The sequence below is a fragment of the Rhinoraja longicauda genome, chromosome 12 (assembly GCF_053455715.1).
Source record: "Rhinoraja longicauda isolate Sanriku21f chromosome 12, sRhiLon1.1, whole genome shotgun sequence".
Classification (NCBI taxonomy): Eukaryota; Metazoa; Chordata; class Chondrichthyes; order Rajiformes; family Arhynchobatidae; genus Rhinoraja; species Rhinoraja longicauda.
The window spans coordinates 54,615,818-54,627,600 of NC_135964.1; the positions used below are offsets into that span (position 1 = coordinate 54,615,818).

General features: G+C 52.9%; 1 protein-coding gene across 1 annotated transcript in view; it reads left to right on the plus strand.

The window, feature by feature from the left end:
• The window catches only part of hsf2bp (heat shock transcription factor 2 binding protein), a 118,240-nt gene extending 107,903 nt beyond the window's left edge, over positions 1–10,337 (plus strand). Inside the window, exons 10-13 of the mRNA XM_078408614.1 lie at positions 1,544–1,685; positions 3,828–3,945; positions 4,787–4,890; positions 10,135–10,337. Of these exons, the coding sequence (XP_078264740.1) occupies positions 1,544–1,685; positions 3,828–3,945; positions 4,787–4,890; positions 10,135–10,337 (567 nt within the window). The remainder of the gene's footprint in view (positions 1–1,543; positions 1,686–3,827; positions 3,946–4,786; positions 4,891–10,134) is intronic.
• The last annotated feature ends 1,446 nt before the right edge of the window (positions 10,338–11,783 follow it).

Sequence of the window (11,783 nt, forward strand, 5' to 3'; positions counted from 1 at the left end):
GCCCACATGCCCCGTGCTGAACATGTTGACAAGAAGAACTAATCTCCTCACCCTACATATGATTCGTATCATTCCATTCCCTGCATATCCACTTGTCTATCTAAGAGCCTCTAAAAGGCCACTATTGTATCTGCCTCCACCACCACCATATCTGCCCACCACCACCACCATATCTGCCCACCACCACCATATCTGCCTCCACCACCACCATATCTGCCTTCACCGCCACCATATCTGCCTCCACTGCCACCATATCTGCCTCCACCGCCACCATATCTGCCTCCACTGCCACCATATCTGCCCACCGACCCCATATCTGCCTCTGCCACCATATCGGCCCCTACCACCATATCTACCCACCACCATATCTGCCCACCGACCCCCCATATCTGCCCACCGCCCCCATATCTGCCCCAACCACCATATCTGCCCCAACCACCATATCTGCCCCAACCACCATATCTGCCCACCACCACCATATCTGCCCACCGCCCCTATATCTGCCTCCACCGCCACCATATCTGCCCACCCCCACCATATCTGCCAGTCACCTCCATATCTGCCCACCACCACCACCACCATATCTGCCCACCACCACCATATCTGCCCCCACCACCATATCTGCCTCCACCATCATATCTGCCAACCACAACCACCACCATATCTGTGGGCTGAAGGGCCTGTTCCTGTGCTGTGCTGTGTTCTAAGTGTACTGGTTTGGTTAGTTAGTTTGGTCGGTGTGGGCCCCATGAGTTCCTGAGTTTTGTCACTCCATATCTCTGCGGTGGAGGTGGTTTCCATTGTGTCCTCTAAGAGGAAAAATGATGGTGAGGAATAATCTTCGAGGCTACAAGATAGGATAAATAGTCAGAATCCTTTCTACAGGACAGGGGAGTCTAGAATCATAGTGTAGGAAGGAACTGCAGATGCTGGTTTAAACCGAAGATTTAAACTGGTCTGAAGAAGGGTCTCGACCCGAAACATTACCCATTCCTTCTCTTCAGAGATGCTGCCTGTCCCTCTGAGTTACTCCAGCATTTTGTGTCTATCTAGAATTAGAGTACGCAGGTTTAAAAGGAGAGAAGAGAAGTTTAAAGGGGAACTGAGGAGTAAGTTTTTCATAAGAGGTGACCATGCAACAAGCTTCCAGAGGAGATGGGGGAGGCAGATACAAGCACAATGTTTGGATAGGACCTGATGGCCCGACAGGGAGAGAACCTGATGGACAGGGACAGAACCTGATGTGGGCAGGTGAGATGAGTGTAGACAGTCATCGTGGACCAGAGGTCTCGGCTCTGTGCTGTACAATTCTCTGATTCTGTAAGATGCATGAAGCTAATAATCTCTCGCTCATTGATCACACTGCACCAGCCACTAATCCAGGAAGAGCCGCAGGAATTCAGTTCTGTATTTACTGCGTTGTCCTCTTCAAACTAAACTGTGGAACGTTATAAATAGTTCCAAGTCCTTGGGTGACGTTGTAGCACCTTGGTCTGGTGTACATGTCAAATACTGTCTATGTGGAAATGTTCTTTCCAATTAGAATAAGGCGGAGAAGTTTTTCAGTATCGTGGGACAGACGATGGAAAGTTTTGTGAAATCTCTGGATGGGAACGTGAAGGAGGAGCTCGACCCGGATTCAGATGAGAACCAGTTTGTTCTGGCATTGGCTGGCATTGTAACAAGTAAGTCTTGAAACGTTAGTGAAGAATGATTGTTTGTGTTCTGTACAACATTTAAAGATATTTTGTCAACATCTTAATTTTCCTATTAGTGACGTGTGTCACAGCTACACCTCGTATTTCGCTTGGGCAGCTTACACCCCAGCGGTATGAACATTGACTTCTCTAACTTCAGCTAGCTCCTCTGGCCCTCTCTTCCCCTCCCCCTTCCCAGTTCTCCCTCTGTCTTCCTGTCTCCAACTACATCCTTTCTTTGTCCCTCCCCCTCCCCTGACATCAGTCTGAAGAAGTTTTTTATTCACAAAATGCTGGAGTAACTCAGCAGGTCAGGCAGCATCTCGGGAGAGAAGGAATGGGTGACGTTTCGGGTCGAGACCCTTCTTCAGACTGATGTCAGGGGGGCGGGACAAAGGAAGGATATAGGTAGAGACAGGAAGATAGAGGGAGATCTGGGAAGGGGGAGGGGAAGAGAGGGACAGAGGAGCTATCTAAAGTTGTGAGAAGTTGATGTTCATACCACTGGGCTGCAAACTGCCCAGGCGAAATATGAGGTGCTGTTCCTCCAATTTCTGGTGGGCCTCACTGGAGGAGGTGCATGACAGAAAGGTCAGACTGGGAATAGGAGGGGGAGTTGAAGTGCTCGGCCATCAGGAGATCAGTTTGGTCATTGCGGACCGAGCGCAGGTGTTGAGCGAAGCGATCGCCGAGCCTGCGCTTGGTTTCGCTGATGTAAATAAGTTGACATCAGTCTGAAGAAGGGTCTCGACCTGAAACGTCACCCATTCTCTCCTGAGATGCTGCCTGTCCCGCTGAGTTACTCCAGCTGTTTGTGATACTCCAGCTGTTTGTGTTACTCCAGCTGTTTGTGTTACTCCAGCTGTTTGTGATACCACCTATTGCCTGTTCTGTCTTGCTTTTCTTGTTGACCGCCATTTAGGAGAAACAGAGAGCAAGGGATGTGCTGTGGGATTCTTTGCCACAGACGGCTGTGGAGGCCACAAGTCAGTGGGTATTTGTAAGGCAGAGATAGATAGATTCTTGATCAGTGCGGGTGTCAGGGGTTATGGGGAGAAGGCAGGAGAATGGGGTTAGGAGGGAGAGAGAGATCAGCCATAATTGAATGGCGTAGACTTGATGGGCCGAATGGCCTAATTCTGCTCCTGTCACATGAACTTTGCCAGGTTTCTGGAGTTCCGTACAGGGTAGACTGGGATTACCACAGCAGTGTCCTTGTAAGGACCTGGTCTCATCCTCACACTGAGGAAACCATTGTTCAAACACAAAACACTGAGACTGGAAATCTGAAACACATGGAAGTATTCAGGAGGTCAGGCAGCATCTGTGGGGAGGGGACCAGCAATGAGCAGAAGGATGAGGCCTGATGAATAATCACAAGCTCAAAGATCACATTGTCTGCCACAGAAGGCAGTGGAGGCCAATGCACTGGATGTTTTCAAGAGAGAGTTAGATTTAGCTCTTAGGGCTAAGCGAATCAAGGTGTACGGGGAGAAAGCAGGAACGGGGTACTGATTCTGGATGATCAGCCATGATCATATTGAATTGCGGTGCTGGCTCGAAGGGCCGAATGGCCTCCTCCTGCACCTACTTTTCTATGTTTCTAGATCACACAACGCAGAAAGTGAGCACTAAAATGAGACAAGCACATGGAAAGAAAGTGTGTGGTTACTGATATGATTCCATCTCCTCTGGATTCCCACTGATACAAGAGCTAGTCTTTAGCCCATATTATCTACTCCATAAAACAGAGTGCATTGGATGTATGGGAGGCTTGCAGGGTGTGACAGAGTCTTTAGCGATAAAGGTCTGTGCTACAGAACTGTTGTGCCTCACGTCAAGATGTAAGTGAGACCACATATGGTGACCCACACTGCAGAGAAACATAGAAAATAGGTGCAGGAGGAGGCCATTTGGCCCTTTGAGCCAGCACCGCCATTCATTGTGATCATGGCTGATCATCCACAACTGCAGCTGGGTCTTTCAGTCAGTTGTGTTGAGTCCGGGGCCACAGCTGGACAAGGCATCGGTACGGCCACATTTGGGGTAGACACTAAATGCCGAGTAACTGACCAGTCTGAAGAAGGGTCTACGACCAGTACAAGTGTTTACAGCGTGTGTTTGTTGCAGATGTTGCAGCCGTGGCGTGTGGCCGTGAGTTCCTGGTGAATTCCTCGCGGGTGCTGCTGGAAACTCTACTGCAGCTGCTGACGGAGATGAGGGCCGGTCTGTGCACCAAGCTGAAAGTGTGAGTGCTGGCGACACACAAACCTCCCGCCTCCACGGCCCCTCGGCCCACAATGTCCACACCCAACACGATGCTAGGTTAAACATCCTCTCTACCTGCACCTGATCCATGTCCCTCCATTCCCTGCGTGTCCACGTGCCTGTCTAAATGCCTCTTAAACACCACTATCGTATCTGCCTCCACCCCCACCCCTGGCAGTGCGTTCCAGGCCCCCAACCCCTCTGTGTAAAACACTTGCCCACCACATCTCCTTTAAACTTTGCCCCTCTCACCTTAAAGCTATTCCTCTAGTCTTTGACATTTCTATTCTGGGAAATATATCTGACTGTCTACCCTATCTATGCCTCATAATTTTAAGAACTTCTTTCAGGTCTGTACATATCTGCGGTGTTCATTGAGGGAGATTTTCAGGTGACTAATTGGAACTGTGGCCATGAAGATGTGGGCAGGTCCTTGTGTTCCCTCAGGAAACCCATCTGTGTCGGTCGCCCTGCTTCATGCAGCACTCACGGTCTTCCCCAGACATCAGTGTCCCCTTCAAGAGCGAGCGAGCGAGTGAGCAAGGGTCTGGGGGCTTTGTGGGCGCACTTTGTGACTTCATTCACTGACAGGGTTAGTAATGAACAAGTAGGAAAGAAAACTGCAGGTGCTGGTTTAAATCGAAGGTAGATACAAGATGCTGGAGTAACTCAGCGGGTCAGGCAGCATCTCTGGAGAGAAGGAATGGGTGACGTTTCGGGTCGAGACCCATTCCTTCTCTCCAGAGATGCTGCCTGACCCACTGAGTTACTCCAGCATCTTGTGCCTACCTTAGTAATGAACAAGTTGTGTTCTCTTCCAGACTGATATTGATGTGTCTCTACAATATCAGCATTAACCTGAAAGGTCTTCAGTACATCAGCGAGAGTCCAGGCTTCATCCCTTTACTGGCCTGGCTTCTGGAAGGTACGGTTTACAATTGGCAACTCGACCTTCATGTAAATAACCAGTGAACGGGCTGTGATCTTGTTCTGAGATGTTGGTTCTGAAGGTCAGGATCACAGTCGCAGGTACAGTGTCACTCATCAGAGCACAGGTCTCCAGAGAGGGTGAACTGTGGTGGACCCCAACACAGACGTCTGAAGAAGGGTCTCGACCCGAAACGTCACCTATCCATGTTCCCCACAGATGCTGCCTGACCCGCTGAGTTACTCCAGCACTCTGTGAAACGTCACCTATCCATGTTCCCCACAGATGCTGCCTGCCCCGCTGAGTTACTCCAGCACTCTGTGAAACGTCACCTATCCATGATCTCCACAGATGCTGCCTGACCCGCTGAGTTACTCCAGCACTGTGTGAAACGTCACCTATCCATGTTCCCCACAGATGCTGCCTGACCCACTGAGTTACTCCAGCACTGTGTGTTGGGGTGGTGTATGTGGGGCCTTCACTATATTCAAGCTGTAGATGTATTTCTGAATGCTGACGGATTGAGGGATAAGGGCAATGGGGATGGTCGGCCGTGACCGTGTGAAATGGGGCAGCAGGGGTAGAGACGAATGGCTCCTAGGTTCTGCTTCTTTACAACAAGAGATTAGTGAGTGGCAGATGAAACGATTCAAAGATGTTGTTAAATGTCCGAGAGAATGTGTAGCTCCCCCCCCCCCCCCCCCACACACCTCTAGCCACACTGGGAGTTAGTTTAATTGTGCGCTGATCCCAGCACAGTGATGTTCAACAGCACTGAATGCAGGAGCGTGAATATTATAATAATAATAATAATCCATTTATTTTATATGGCGCCTTATCACATGCTCAAAGCGCTTTACAAAGACAATTAACATAGAAACAAACAGACAAACTATCCTGACGGAAAAGCGGCGAATACACAACGCCAGCGTCCTCTCACGTCAGGGTCCGGCAGTAGACATTAAAAAGCACAAGACACACAGATATAATTTTTTACACAAAACAGCCATCACAGTGATTGCTCTAGGCATACCCTCACTGTGATGGAAGGCAAATTCTTTTCTCCTCCTCATTCTTCTCCCAAGGGGGCCACGAGGTGATCGAGGCTCCCAACTTTTTGAAGCCCCCACCGGGCGATGGAAAGTCCCAGGGCCGAGCCGAGCAGGCCGATGAAAGTCCTGAGCCCCCACCGGGCGATGGAAAGTGCTGCGGCCGGGCCACGCAGGGCGATGAAGGGCCTGAGCCCCCACCGGGCGATGTAAAGTGCTGCGGCCGGGCCACGCAGGGCGATGAAGGGCCTGCGGGCGGGTTGATCGTACCTCGCGCTTCGGGGCGGTCGAAGCTGCTACGGCTGGAGCTCCCAAAAGCCGGTCGCCAGCCAGGGACCTGCGAACTCCCGATGTTGCGGTCTGCAGGGCCCACGGCCGAAGCCTCCGAGATGGTAAGTCCAGGCCCTGCGACCGGAGTCTTCAAGGTCGATCCCAGCTGGAGGCCGCCGACTCCACGATGTTAGGCCGTAGCGCGAACGGAGATACGACACGGTAAAGGTCGCATCTCCGTTGAGGAGGAGATTTGAAAAAAAGGTTTCCCCCAACCCCCCACCACCCCTCTACATACACAGAATTAAAAATAAAACAAAACGTACATTTAACAACGACAAATGACAAAAAAACGGGGAAAAAACCGGAGAGACTGCCGGTGAGCCACAGCTGCAGAACACAGCCACGCCCCTTTTATACACACGCATAAATAGAAATCAGTCACCCTGAAGTCCTTTGCAGGGAATCCTTTAAATGCTGCGTGTCGGGTCATTAAGGAGTGTCTGTGGGACGGACACTTGCTCAGTTAATCTCCTCTCCGCAGATGCTGCCGTGTGACACGAATCTGCTGCAGCTCCCAGTGCAGAAGGGCAGGAGTTCAGCACGACCCAACACACTGCTGCAACAGTCAGTCCACGATAACATCCCACTGCTGCAACAGTGCAGTCCACGATAACATCCCACTGCTGCAACAGTGCAGTCCACGATAACATCCCACTGCTGCAACAGTGCAGTGCAGTCCACGATAACATCCCACTGCTGCAACAGTGCAGTCCACGATAACATCCCACTGCTGCAACAGTGCAGTGCAGTCCACGATAACATCCCACTGCTGCAACAGTGCAGTCCACGATAACATCCCACTGCTGCAACAGTGCAGTCCACGATAACATCCCACTGCTGCAACAGTGCAGTCCACGATAACATCCCACTGCTGCAACAGTGCAGTCCACGATAACATCCCACTGCTGCAACAGTGCAGTCCACGATAACATCCCACTGCTGCAACAGTGCAGTCCACGATAACATCCCACTGCTGCAACAGTGCAGTCCACGATAACATCCCACTGCTGCAACAGTGCAGTCCACGATAACATCCCACTGCTGCAACAGTGCAGTGCAGTCCACGATAACATCCCACTGCTGCAACAGTGCAGTCCACGATAACATCCCACTGCTGCAACAGTGCAGTCCACGATAACATCCCACTGCTGCAACAGTGCAGTCCACGATAACATCCCACTGCTGCACACGGTGCAGTGCACGATAAAATCCCACTGCTGCAACAGTGCAGTCCACGATAACCTCCCACTGCTGCAACAGTGCAGTCCACGATAACATCCCACTGCTGCAACAGTGCAGTGCCGTCCACGATAGCATCCCACTGCTGCAACAGTGCAGTGCAGTCCACGATAACATCCCACTGCTGCAACAGTGCAGTCCACGATAACATCCCACCGCTGCAACAGTGCAGTCCACGATAACATCCCACTGCTGCAACAGTGCAGTCCACGATAACATCCCACTGCTGCAACAGTGCAGTCCACGATAACATCCCACTGCTGCAACAGTGCAGTGCAGTGCACGATAACATCCCACTGCTGCAACAGTGCAGTCCACGATAACATCCCACTGCTGCAACAGTGCAGTGCAGTGCACGATAACATCCCACTGCTGCAACGGTGCAGTCCACGATAACCTCCCACTGCTGTACACGGTGCAGTCCACGATAACATCCCACTGCTGCAACAGTGCAGTCCACGATAACCTCCCACTGCTGCAACAGTGCAGTCCACGATAACATCCCACTGCTGCACACAGTGCAGTCCACGATAACCTCCCACTGCTGCAACAGTGCAGTCCACGATAACATCCCACTGCTGCAACAGTGCAGTCCACGATAACATCCCACTGCTGCAACAGTGCAGTCCACGATAACATCCCACTGCTGCAACAGTGCAGTCCACGATAACATCCCACTGCTGCAACAGTGCAGTCCACGATAACCTCCCACTGCTGCACACAGTGCAGTCCACGATAACCTCCCACTGCTGCAACAGTGCAGTCCACGATAACATCCCACTGCTGCACAGATCAAATACTTCCCTCCATTTTATGACCAGTTCATTCCTATATACAACAAAAAGTCTCAGTCTATCCAATCTCTCCTCCAATCCCAGTAATAATTTTAATTTAGTTTAGAGATACAGCACGAAACAGGCCCTTCCCCACTGAGTCCACGCCGCCCAGCGATCCCCGCATATTAACACTATCCTATACACACCAGGGACAATTTTTACATTTGCCCAGCCAATTAACCTCCAAACGTGTACATCTTTGAAGTGTGGGAGGAAACGGAAGATCTCGGAGGAAACCCACGCAGGTCACGGGGAGAACGTACAAACTCCGTACAGACAGCACCCGTAGTCGGGATCAAACCCGGGTCTCCGGCGCTGTGAGGCAGTAACTCTAGCGCTGTGCCACCCTGCCACCTTTGCGAATCTTCTTGGCACCCTTTCCGTTTAAAGACATCCTTTCTATCGCTACACCTGAACACACACAATGCTCAGTGTGGTCTCACCAGCATCCTGTGCAGATGTGGCACAGTGGCCCAACTCATGTGCTCAGCACCCTGACTGGTGACTCTTGATTAGTGCGGGTGTCAGGTGTTACGGGGAGAAGGCAGGAGAATGGGGTTAGGAGGGAGGGATAGATCAGCCATGATTTAATGGCAGAGTAGACTTGATGGACCTAATTCTCCTCCTATCCTTTATGACCTGATGGTGACGGCGAGCATATCAAAACCTGCAGCACCCTGTCACCTGGACAGGTATGTGGACAGGTACATGGACAGGTACGTGGACAGGACAGATCATGCTGCTGGAGGAACTCAACCAGTCAGGCAGTATCTGTAATTCAGGTCAAGATCCTTCTTCAGACTGCAGATCTTGTATATCATACGGTTATAAGGAATAGGAGTAGAATCAGGCCATTCGGCCCATCAAGTCTACTCCACCGTTCAATCATGGCTGATCTATCTCTCCCTCCTAACCCCATTCTCCTGCCTTCTCCCCATAACCTCTGACACCCGTACTAATCAAAAATCTATCTCTGCCTTAAAGATATCCATTGACTTGTGGCCTCCACAGCCGTCTGTAGCAAACAATTCCACAGATTCACCACCCTCTGACTAAATAAATTTCTCATCTCCTTCCTAAAAGAACGTCCTTTAATTCTGAGACTGTGACCTGTGGTCTTGGACTCTCCCACTAGTGGCTGCACTTGAACTCTCAGGAAATGAGACTGGGCAAGTGGTTGGGTGTTGTTGGTCTGGGACCGCTGACCGTAAATACATTCGTTTTTAAATAGTTATGGAAAATCATGGGAAAGTCACAGAGTGCTGGAGTAACTCAGCGGGTCAGGCAGCATCTGTGGAGAACATGGATAGGTGACGTTTCACAGAGTGCTGGAGTAACTCAGCGGGTCAGGCAGCATCTGTGGAGAACATGGATATGTGACGTTTCGGGTCGAGACCCTTCTTCAGACGTCTGCAGTGGGGTCCGCCACAGTTCACCCTCTCTGGAGACATGTGCCCTGATGCGTGACACCGTATCCTGTGACCGTGATACTGACGCGGGCGTGTGTGGTGCGTGATGTTTGCGTGTTGCGTTTTCACAGATCCTGACGCGGGCGTGTGTGATCGTTGCGTGTTGCATGTTCACAGATCCTGACGCGGGCGTGTGTGATGTTTGCGTGTTGCGTGTTTACAGATCCTGACGCGGACGTGTGTTGTGCGTGATGTTTGCGTGTTGTGTGTTTACAGATCCTGACGTGGGTGTGTGTGGTGCGTGATGTTTGCGTGTTCACAGATCCTGACGTGGACGTGTGTTGTGCGTGATGTTTGCGTGTTGCGTGTTCACAGATCCCGATGCAGACGTGTGCCTCCATGTTTTGCGGCTCATCCAGTCTCTGGTTCTGGAGCCGGAGGTTTTTTCCCGAGTGAAGCCCCAGATCGGTCAGTCAGTGTCCGAGCAGCGCATCCGCGAGCTGTCCAGCCACCGCCACCCAGACCTGCGCAGCGTGGCGACCGAGCTCCTGGACGACCTGAAGGCCCTTGGTTTCTAAGCCGTACGTTGGCCCATGGATTGTGTTGCAGTAGTTTGCGTTTGAAAATGTTTCTGAGGTTGATTTCACAGGAAGCAGAGAGTGTGACGTGTGGCGTGTGACGTGCCTTAGCAATGGTGGCTCCACACTGCAGGGTGGTCAGGGTGGCAGTTCCCGTTCCTGACGGACACTCACACGGGCGGTCATTCACACGGGCGGTCACTCACCATGGCGGTCACTCACACGGGCGGTCACTCACACGGGCGGCCACTCACACGGGCGGTCACTCACACGGGCGGTCACTCACACGGGCGGTCACTCACACGGGCGGTCACTCACACGGGCGGTCACTCACCATGGCGGTCACTCACACGGGCGGACATTCACTCACACGGGCGGTCATTCACCATGGCGGTCACTCACGCGGGCGGTCACTCACCACGGCGGTCACTCACGCGGGCGGTCACTCACTCACACGGGCGGTCATTCACTCACAAGGGCGGTCACTCACCATGGCGGTCACTCACTCACACGGGCGGTCACTCACACGGGCGGTCACTCACCATGGCGGTCACTCACAAGGGCGGTCACTCACCATGGCGGTCACTCATGCGGGCGGTCACTCACACGGGCGGTCACTCACAGTTCTCGCCCTGTGACGCTGTGTGTGGCGCAGAACTCGCTGTTCCACTGCCCGTGGGGATGAGGCTCCACACGGCAAAGGAATAGAATCGTGTACGGAACCCCCACGCCTGTGATCGACACGCGTGTAACATGGGACTCAACACCACCAACTGTGGGCAGGGGCCAGCTTCCAGTGAGGCCAGGGCTGGCCGTGACCCTCCCCGCCCCTCTGTCCCACCCCTCTCCCTCTCCCTCCCCCCCCTCTGTCCCACCCCTCTCCCTCCCCCCCCTCTGTCCCACCCCTCTCCCTCCCCCCCCCCTCTGTCCCACCCCTCTCCCTCCCCCCCCCCTCTGTCCCACCCCTCTCCCTCCCACCTCTCACTCCCCCCCCTCTGTCCCACCCCTCTCCCTCCCACCTCTCACTCCCCCCCCTCTGTCCCACCCCTCTCCCTCCCACTCCCCCCCCTCTCACTCTCACTCCCCCCTCTCCCTCCCACCTCTCACTCCCCCCCTTTCACTCCCCCCTCTCACTCCCACCCCTCTCACTCTCACTCCCACCCCTCTCCCTCCCACCTCTCACTCCCCCCCTTTCACTCCCCCCTCTCACACCCACCCCTCACCCTCCCACCCCTCTCCCTCACTCCCACCCCTCTCACTCTCACTCCCCCCTCTCCCTCCCACCCCTCACCCTCCCACCCCTCTCCCTCTCACTCCCACCCCTCTCCCTCTCACTCCCCCCCTCTCCCTCCCACCCCACTCCCCCCCACCCCCCTCTGTCGCAGTTGCAGACATTGGGTTCAGTATCAACTCCGTTGCATTCCTTTGCTGTCCAGTGAAATAGTC